The 10724-nt window shown below is 38.6% G+C and overlaps 1 protein-coding gene across 1 annotated transcript in view; it reads right to left on the bottom strand.

Moving 5' to 3' along the window:
- Nucleotides 1-2777: 2777 nt before the first annotated feature.
- Nucleotides 2778-10724, bottom strand: part of MGAM2 (maltase-glucoamylase 2 (putative)) — an 84515-nt gene continuing 76568 nt past the window's right edge. The window contains exons 46-48 of the mRNA XM_078059656.1: nucleotides 8870-9043; nucleotides 7329-7537; nucleotides 2778-7058 (exon numbers count right to left, since the gene is read on the bottom strand). Of these exons, the coding sequence (XP_077915782.1) occupies nucleotides 4547-7058; nucleotides 7329-7537; nucleotides 8870-9043 (2895 nt within the window). The 3' untranslated portion in view covers nucleotides 2778-4546. The remainder of the gene's footprint in view (nucleotides 7059-7328; nucleotides 7538-8869; nucleotides 9044-10724) is intronic.

Raw genomic sequence — 10724 nt, 5'->3', positions numbered from 1 at the left:
AAGACTAAATTTTTCTCAAGCTGGAATTATAAATATATATCTTCACAAAGTTCATAGGATATGTTATAATCATAAATTATAGCTTTCCAGGAAGAAAAATAAAATCTTGTCTAATTCGAAATTAGAGTATCTCATATTATTCTTAAAATTAACATGCAATACAACTTCTAGCCTTGGGTGAAAGCAGTTTCCCAAATATCTCTAAATGTCTTGTGCCTAGGGGTGCTTGGATGGCTCAGTTGGTTAAGCGTCTGCCTGTGGTTAAGGTCATGATCTCGGAGTCCAGGGATCGAGCCCCACGTTGGGCTCCCTGCTCAGCAGGGAGTCTGCTTCTCTCTCTCTCTCCCTCACCCTCTGCCCCCCACTCATGCTCTCTCTCAAATAAATAAATAAAATCTTAAAAACAACAACAACATCTTATGCCTAAGTGAATCAGCCTCTGCCTGGTTTGAGATCACCTTCTCTGAGGATTTCCCATCATCTGGTGCCTTCAAAACACCTCCAACGTGGAAGACTGCTTCTTGCTCCTTCCAGTACAGTATGAACACCATTTCACCTCACATCCCATTCACTGTGGTGTGATTATAAAATGTGTATACTATATTTCAACAAATAGCCCTACATTTATATCCTATTTAGACAAAACCTAAGTGAACAGAAGTATAACCACATGCAGATAAGTTGAGGGACAACTATTATCCTGTCCACCCCTCAGTGCAGAGACTGAACATAAGTCACTTTTGGGAAAGCATCGTGCAACTCAATATCTCACTGTCAGAACAGGAGATAGACCAAGGCCTCTCTGAGCAATAGTGCTCCCATCTATTCAGTGAACCACCATCAAGTAACAGGGCTCTTTGAAGAACATAAAGAAACACACCTTTAATTTCATTATACAAACCAAAGAAAATGTTACCGGCAGAAAATATGATGTTCGCTATGCAAAATAATGTGCATGAAAACACACACAGACACACACACAAATACACACACTGTCCACTGAACTCTACTGGCTACTTCAAAATTTTTCTTGTCTGTGTTTTGTTTATACATTTTATTCTCTAGAAGGCAACATATGAATAGCAGCAAGTATAAAAAGCTTAAGAAAAATTATAGAAAAATAACCTAAACCTAAAATTGGGATAGTTATATCCATTCACTTTATAAAGTGAGGAAAGATGGGCATTATTTAACTTAGCAGTGAAACATTTGAAAACATTTGAAAAAAGAGACACAGGGTAGCCTTATTACAAAGTAACAGCACTAAGGATAAACTGCTCTGCTATCAGGAAATCCAAGGCGAAGAAGAAGGGAAAAGTTTAAATAGACATTAAGGACACTCAATGGATTATGTAATAATAATAAAAATAATAAAATTTTGTATAGCATTTTACAGACTGAAAATGCATTTCCATGTACATTGCGGTTCTGCCGTTTACTCCCTCGTACAGATGAGAAACCGAGGCAAGGAGTGGCATGTCCACCTAAAGCCGTAGTCCCTGTACCAACCTCGCAGCAGGTGGTATTCGTAGAGCTGGTCCAATGGAGTCTATCAACCATGTCAGGGTCTAATGGAAGCACAGGGCTCAAGGCTCAGAAGGAGCAAGCTGATATTTGCTTTTACCTCTTCCCTTTCCAGGTTTTCTAAATGGTCCAGGATCGTATCTCTTGTGTCTAGACTCTCAAGTTTCAAACCTCAAGTTTCTTCAAACATCTGAAGTCCAGGTTTCCTTTTTTCTGTTTTGTTTGGTTGGTTTTTGTTGTTGTTGTTGCTGTTGTTCTTTTTTTTTTTTTTTTCTTCCCCAGGGGTACTTACCTTTTCAAGATCCCAAATTTTCAATTATGGTTGATTTATATACACAAAGGGAATGAATTTCAGTAACTACAGAACTATGGTTGTTTGAACAAATTCATCCTCAGTTTTCCAAATCCCAAGTGCTTTAAGCAAAGCCTTTGGCCAACTAATCTGCCTTGGTATGGTGGGCTGGCAGGAGAACGCCATGTGCCTTAGGACACAGAACACTTTGTCCTGTATCAGGGTTTGTGGTGTCAACAAGAGAAGGGCACTGGAGCCCCCTCGGTAAAGACACAAGTGAGGGAGTCTATGACCAAGGCCAGTGGTACAATTTTGTTTTGTTTTGAGTTGGAAGGTCAAGTTGAGAGGCATATATTCCCTGGTACAAGGTCTATCAACTTTATTCAGAAGAGTGCAGCTTGCGCAAAGATTCCAAAAGGAAAATGCCGCTAACTAAAGAACCTTTGCCCCTCACGTGGAAGCCCCGCCAGGCCAGCCACACAATAGTGCAGGCGTGGTGGTAGGTCAGAAGGCTGTGCAGATGTGTTCATAGTAGAGGGTGTGTGTAGTTAGACCCATAGGGCACAGATGCTGGAGTTCCTAAGTGCTGGGCAAGTTCATAATGTATTTGACTGGGGAAGTGATCCTCAAACTCTTTGTGGTCTCAAAAACACTTTCTTTACAGGGGTGCCTCGGTGTCTCAGTTGAGTGTCCGACTCTTGATTTCGGCTCAGGTCATGATCTCAGCATCATGGGATCGAGCCATGAGTTGGGCTCCATGCTCAGTTCGGAGTCTGCTTGTCCCTCTCCCACTATTCCTCCCCCTGTTCATGTTTTCTCTCTCTCTCTCTCAAATAAATAAATAAAATATTTTTTTAAAAAGCCCTTTACATTCAAATTTAGTGAAGATCCTGTGCTTTGTTTAGGTAGCTTATATCTGCTAATATGTGCTTTCAAAATTAAACTTGAGTCATTTGTAAAATACCTTGTAAAATATTTATTTTTTTCATTCATTAAAAATAACAATATATCAACTGCATGTTCACATAAATAATACATTTTTATGAAAAACAAATATATTCTCAAAGCATAAAATAGTGAAAAGAATGGTATTTTATATTTTGTAAATCTGTTTAATGCCTATCTTAATAGAAACAGCTAGATCCTTGTATCTGTTTCTATATTCATCTATTGTGACACTACACAGCATAAAGTCTCTGAAAAATGCCACTGTCTACTAATAGAGAATGAGAGTAAAAAAGGAAAAGAAAAGCATAGTATTATGACAACAGATTTGACCTTGTGAACCCCAGAAAGAGTTCTGTGGCCTCCCATGGGTCTCCAAACTACATTTTGAGAATACTGTCCTAGGATTAAGCGTTCAACAGCATTCAAGTGGCTATATTTCATTATGACCATGAGTCTATTTATGGGGTCTGGCTGATCTAAGAAAGTAACAGACCAAGGATAAATAGTAGATTTGGATATGAAAGACCAAGAACATGCTGAAAGTTCTAACACAGAAGGGAAGTTCACAGTGAAGTAATAATGGAAAAGCTGGTAGATAAGAGAAGAAGTAAACAAGATTACAATCAATTAAAAGTAAACAAGAACTCTGATCCTGGGGCAGAGACTATCTCCCCTAAGCCGTATCTTTAAATATTCCTCTCCATCTGGGTGATTTCTGGTCTACAGAAGAGTTAGAGCTTTGTAAGTGAATCCAGTCATTCAGGGTAACAGCAAGGGCCTAAGATTATCTCCTAAGTAAAATTAACTGTAATTTCCTGGAAGTGCATTTAATGTCTGTAAATAAAAGTACTCCTCAAATTTACAGTAAAAGTATCAGTGGTAGTGGTTGCAAAGTTTAGGAAGTTATGTTTTTAACATCTATAATCACATTTTTTTTTCTTTTCCTTTTTTTTTTTTAATTTTTTTTATTGTTATGTTAATCCCCATACATTACATCATTAGTTTTAGATATATATAATCACATTTTTTATTTCCTATGATAGTAAAAGTAACATCTAATATTTTTAATTTAATTATTTTAGTTCCTGGAGTCCAAGTATGTACAAGATCTACAACGGTAGCACTTTCCATATCTATGGTTACAGCTAGGATTGCTTTAGAAGTGATAATACTTTCAGGATGTGTAATAGTGAATTGCTATAATGGTAGCCATGGTATGTGGAAAAGTCCATAGGAAAATAAGGCATGATTTAACATTGCTAATTAAATCATTACTATAATATTAACAACTGTTGCTATAGTGGCCATGTGAGTGCCACGTAGCCCCAGTGTTCTCAGTTATGGTATCATGTCCTGTAACCCAAGAACAAGTTAGGTTACTTCAATAACTACATCTAAAGCAATAGTATTTACAGAGCCTAATATGATATTATCTGAGATACCAAAATCATCTGTGAAGTCTCTAGCGAGGATATATAAAGTATCTACAGTTTAATTGATAGGGCTGTAGGGGTTATAATTTTTAAAATAGTAGTATATATTCTGGCTGCAGAAGAAGTATCCACAGCTTCTTTAATTACACTTATAAAAGTAGTCATGGATGCATCTTTAAACATATCTGCCATGTCTACAGTGTTTAGAGTAGCCATATCTATAAAAGCTAGTGTTAATATCTATGAAAACTTATGTAGCATAAGATCATGTATCTTTAATTGATTTTTTATATCTGTAATAGTTGTTTTAAAGAGATGTCTGTAGTAATTATCCTGCTTTGAGTAGTAATCATGGAACAAGAGTAGCATTTTTGACATTTGCAATATAAGTTGATATGGTAGCAGAAGCATTCATCGTTGTTCTATCAAGAATGGTAGTAGTTAGAGCATATGTGGTAGTATTTATAATATTGGTGGTAGCATTAGTTGCAATAATAGGTAAATAACTGACTGTAGAGTTTGTTGTTACCTGATGGTGAGTTGCTGTGTCTAGAAGAGCAGTCATTAAAGTAGTAACTAATGCTATTGTGGTATTTGGAATAGAAACATGTGTGGTGTTACCTGGAACACTGCTAGAGTTATCTGCATCAGTAATATTTACTGCATTCCCTGTACTATTTAGGGTATCGGTGATGGGGATAGCTGTGGTATTAGTGCTAGTAGTGTAAATATCTGTAGGAGTAGACATTGTAGGAATAGTATTACTAGTACTATTACCACCAGATATTGTAGGGAAAGGAGAACTGGTATTGGTAGTATGGTTGCCAGTGCTAACAACATCAGTACTTATAGGAGAAGTGGTTACCATAGCAACAGTAGTGTTCATAGCATGAGTACTTACAGAAAAAGTTGTCATAATAGGAAAACTATTGCTAGTACTATCAGCACTACTATTTGTAGAAGGAGTAGTTGTAACTGGAACAGCATCATTGGTGCTAGTACTATCAGTGCTTGCTGGAGAAAGAGTAGTGGCAATTGGAACAGTAGTATTGGTGCTAGCATCAGTAGTGCTTGCTGGGAAGGGAGTGCTTGTGATAGGAAGGGTAGTACCAGTGCTAGCAGTAGTGGGACTTATTGGGGAAGGCGTAGTGGTACTAGGAACAGTAGTACTTGTAACTTCAGTAGCACTTGTTGGGAAAGGAGTGCCTGTGACAAGAAGAGTACTAGTACTAGCAGTAGTGCTTGTGGGGGAAGGTGTAGTGGTATCAGGAATAGTAGTACGACTTGTAACTCCAGTAGTACTTGTTGGGAAAGGAGTGCCTGTGATAGGAAGGGTAGTACTAGTGCTAGCAGTAGTACCTGTGGGGGAAGGAGTAGTGGTATCAGGAACAGTAGTACTAGTTGTAACGTCAATAGTTCTTGTTGGTAAAGGAGTGCCTGTGATAGGAAGGGTAGTACTAGTGTTAGCAGTAGTACTTGTGCGGGAAGGAGTAGTGGTATTAAGAACAGTAGTACTAGTTGTAACTCCAGGAGTACTTGTTGGGAAAGGAGTGCTTGTGATAGGAAGAGTACTACTACTAACAATTGTACTTGTGGGGGTAGGTGTAGTGGTATTAGGAACAGTAGTAGTAGTTGTAACTCCAGGAGTACTTGTTGGGAAAGGAGTGCCTGTGATAGGAAGGGTTGTACTAGTGCTAGCAGTAGTACCTGTGGGGGAAGGAGTAGCGGTATTAAGAACAGTAGTACTAGTTGTAACGTTAATAGTTCTTGTTGGTAAAGGAGTGCCTGTGATAGGAAGGGTAGTACTAGTGCTAGCAGTAGTACCTGTGGGGGAAGGAGTAGCGGTATCAGGAACAGTAGTACTAGTTGTAACGTTAATAGTTCTTGTTGGAAAAGGAGTGCCTGTGATAGGAAGGGTAGTACTAGTGCTAGCAGTAGTACCTGTGGGGGAAGGAGTAGCGGTATCAGGAACAGTAGTACTAGTTGTAACGTTAATAGTTCTTGTTGGTAAAGGAGTGCCTGTGATAGGAAGGGTAGTACTAGTGCTAGCAGTAGTACCTGTGGGGGAAGGAGTAGCGGTATCAGGAACAGTAGTACTAGTTGTAACGTTAATAGTTCTTGTTGGAAAAGGAGTGCCTGTGATAGGAAGGGTAGTACTAGTGCTAGCAGTAGTACCTGTGGGGGAAGGAGTAGCGGTATCAGGAACAGTAGTACTAGTTGTAACGTTAAGAGTTCTTGTTGGTAAAGGAGTGCCTGTGATAGGAAGGGTAGTACTAGTGCTAGCAGTAGTACCTGTGGGGGAAGGAGTAGCGGTATCAGGAACAGTAGTACTAGTTGTAACGTTAATAGTTCTTGTTGGTAAAGGAGTGCCTGTGATAGGAAGGGTAGTACTAGTGCTAGCAGTAGTACCTGTGGGGGAAGGAGTAGCGGTATCAGGAACAGTAGTACTAGTTGTAACGTTAATAGTTCTTGTTGGTAAAGGAGTGCCTGTGATAGGAAGGGTAGTACTAGTGCTAGCAGTAGTACCTGTGGGGGAAGGAGTAGCGGTATCAGGAACAGTAGTACTAGTTGTAACGTTAATAGTTCTTGTTGGAAAAGGAGTGCCTGTGATAGGAAGGGTAGTACTAGTGCTAGCAGTAATACCTGTGGGGGAAGGAGTAGCGGTATCAGGAACAGTAGTACTAGTTGTAACGTTAATAGTTCCTGTTGGTAAAGGAGTGCCTGTGATAGGAAGGGTAGTACTAGTGCTAGCAGTAGTACTTGTGGGGGTAGGTGTAGTGGTATTAGGAACAGTAGTACTAGTTGTAACCCCAGGAGTACTTGCTGGGAAAGAAGTGCTTGTGATAGGAAGAGTACTACTACTAACAATTGTACTTGTGGGGGTAGGTGTAGTGGTATTAGGAACAGTAGTACTAGTTGTAACTACAGGAGTACTTGCTGGGAAAGGAGTGCTTGTGATAGGAAGAGCACTACTACTAACAATTGTACTTGTGGGGGTAGGTGTAGTGGTATTAGGAACAGTAGTATTAGGTGTAACGTCAATAGTACTTGTTGGGAAAGGTGTAGTGGTATTATGGCCAGTGGTACTAGTTGTAACTTCAGTAGCACTTGTTGAGAAAGCAGTGGTTGGCATAGGAAGAGTGGTACTAGTATAAGCAGAACTAGTGATAATAGTCTCAAAAGTGGTAGCCTTAGTAGTAATTGTAGAAGGACGTAGAGAACCTGTTGGGAAGGTACTTGTCATAGGTGTAGTAGAAACTATAGGGCCACCATATATCCAAGTAACCTCAGTTAGCTTTTCTAGGCTAATAATCTTGTCAGTCAGTTGAATAGTCAGCGTCTGCCAGAAAAGAAGAGATAGTTCGTATTTGAGAACTTCTTAAACATCACATTTAAGTCATTTTCAAATTACAATTTAACAAAAACCAATGTATTCATTCTTTTCCAGTGAGTAATAAAAGGATATAAAGATTCCTTTTCAGGTCACTGACTCCAGACAGATAAATAGGGGGATATGTTGTGTGCATGACCCCTGTGCTGGAAATCTGTGTCTTTCCACTTCATTAGGCCATTACCACATTGCTTGCAAGTATTTGCAGCTTTGATTAAGCATTGATAACCAACACTTATAAAAATCTCTTTGCTTTGCCACTAGATTTTAACCTTCCTCAGGGCAACCTGGTTTCATGTCTTTACCATCCCCAACATGTAGTATTGTGCCTGGCATGTAATAGGCATCTGATACGCTACAAAGTTTCCTACAAAGAAGTTCTGCATCAGTCTTAACTGGAAGTAATTACTTGCAGAGGGTGGTCTTGAGCTCAATAGTCCAGGAAAAATGTGTTCAAGTAGAGAACTAGAAAGGACTAGAGAGAGAAAAGCTATCTGATTGTTCAGAGGGTCATCTTCCAAAATCCAAATATCAGCAGGGCGGGCACTCTTTCACTGCTTGGAAGACAAGAACTATACTTACCCATTTTCACTTTCCTAACTGACCCCCTACAGGTCACTGGATCATACTTAGGACAGGTCTAGTGTTCTAAAGTGGGATATTTTTCCCTCTGTGGTTACTCTTGGTAACTCTACTGGTAATTTGTCTTCCACATAGGTGGCTCCAAATGCAGACCCTGCTAGAAGGTCTAGCAGGGTCTGCTATTTATCACTCTGTTTTGTTAACCAAATAATTTTATCTCACATCACAGCTGGGACATATTCATTTTGATGATTACTACAGTTGACTGCCAATTTTCACCAACCTATAAGATCTATCAATTTGACCAGGGACATGAGTAATTTCAGGAAGGAGGGAGAAAATCTTCAACAATCTTAGGGGATCACACTTTCATTTTAGCCTCTGCCGCAGAAGCAAATAAGTTTTGTTATGTTAGCCTGAGAGACTAACCTCACTTAACACACTGAACCACTTCCGGGAAACACAGGGAAAAGATTTCACCAGACCATTGATCATTGATCCCTGGACTACATTGGGAAGACCACTGAAGCTACACATTTTACAATAGGATTCAACACTCCCAACTTTCCAGGAACATACTATTGCATGTATCTTTATAACCTTTCAAATATAAGCAAGTAAAAGAATGAAAATAAAAGTGGTGATAACTTTGCCGAATAATAAAATTAATTTATGATATAACATTCCTTTGAGACATACCTGATTATAAGGGTCACACTTGAAATTATTCTCCACGATTTGCTGGTTGTCATAGGTGAAAGTGACTTGTGTCACAGAAGTAGAGCTTGTCCCCCAGATTTTAATATATCCAACTTTCAGTGGATTCGAGTCACTCAAATACTTATTGTGTACGGTCTGGATTTGCAATAGATTCTATAAAGAACATTTAAAGAGAAAAAATACATAATACATCTGTTGAGAGACTGTATTTCACATTAAAGTGTTTAGAAACCTCAAATTACTATTGTTGTGCTGGTTTGCTGTTTTATTCTTAAACACTTCATGAAGATACACTTCCTGAGTACCTGCTATGATAAACTTGATAATGCCAACATAATGAAAGTTATTTTCTCTATATTGTTACTAATTCTTACAAGGATTTTGAAAAGTAAGTATCATTATCTTAGTTTTCCAGATGAGGAAATTGAGGCTCTGGGAGTAAAGGGAGTAGCTAAATGACACAGATATGGTCGGAATCGTGATGTGCCTATGTGCGTAGCTCTGTATGAGTTAACACAGCATGAACACAGAATCCCGGCAAACAGCCCCTAGACTAAGGATAGTTCGCAATAAATATAGGACTGGATTAAATCATGAACTGTTTAAGTATCAACACAAGGGTTAAACTAATGTGAGGTAAGTCATGAAGTAGTATGTGATTAAGGCCTAAATGAAAATCATAGTGAATATTTGTTATGGATGGTAAGAGAAAGGAGAAATCACTATGGAATGGGGGGGGGGGGGTGTCAAAAAAGGACTTAGGAAGGACATGGAACTTTAGGAAGCCTGGAAGGGTGGATGGATTTAGAAAGGTGAAATGAATGAGGAAGGGGCTGGAGGCAGGGTCATATGGAAGAAAATCATGCTCATTGAGCGCAAAAGCTATGGTAGCTCACACTGAGCAAATGAAATAAGACTGGTTAAGATGGATGAGGAAGATTTTATGCAATGAATCAAGGAGATCGTCGCAGTAGAGTGATACTATAAACTCCTTGACTCTCATGGCAACAGTAGAAAGAAAAAAGAAATCCGTTCAATTGGCTTTATGGAGAATTTAATAAGGTTTGAGACTGACTACAGAAGCAGAATCACGGGAAAGTGAGGAAAAAGGGATATAACAAGTAAATAGGTGTGCTGAAGTTAGCGCTTATTGATTTGGGAGAGCCTACTGTTAAATTGCCTGAAATTCTGCAAGCCGGTCGGTAGCTTGAAATTGGCTAAAATGGTGGAAATACTTACACCACAGGAATTAGCAAATGCTACAAATCAACTCCACACTCCTATTACCCCATACCAGCCAGCACGCCATTGATAATTACCCCGTGGAAAGTTAGAAGCTTTCTTTCATGTCAAGCCTCTGATCCTTAGAAAGAAACGCCATCAAATATCACATAGAAATAAGAATGAAATTTTAGAGTTAGGAAGCATTTAAGGGAAATGTAATGTTTTATAATAAAGAAACACAGATTAAACAGGGGAAGTGTGTTCCCTAGTTTAAATAACTAGTTAGTACAAACAGAACTAAAATCCAGGACTTCTAAATCAACAGTTTCATTAAAAAAACATTTTGAGAGGAAAAATATGTAGTCTTCAACTTTTCTTAAATTAAGAAGAGAGAATTTACACATTTAATTAGTATACAAAGTCTTGCATTTAGTTTCAAAAAGGCAACTGCAGGATGGAGAGAGCACGATCTGACAATCATGTCTATGAGGATAATTTGAAAGTTTTAGTTGACCATGACATTTATATGTGATACATGTGTTTAAAAAATTAACACAATGTGAGGCAGTAACAGTAAGAAAATAGAGTATAGCTAAAAAGAGGTCATAGT

This window comes from Halichoerus grypus, chromosome 12, assembly GCF_964656455.1.
Source record: "Halichoerus grypus chromosome 12, mHalGry1.hap1.1, whole genome shotgun sequence".
Lineage (NCBI taxonomy): Eukaryota > Metazoa > Chordata > Mammalia > Carnivora > Phocidae > Halichoerus > Halichoerus grypus.
The sequence above is the reverse complement of the archived record's forward strand: the minus strand, read 5'-3'. Positions and strand labels throughout refer to the sequence as shown.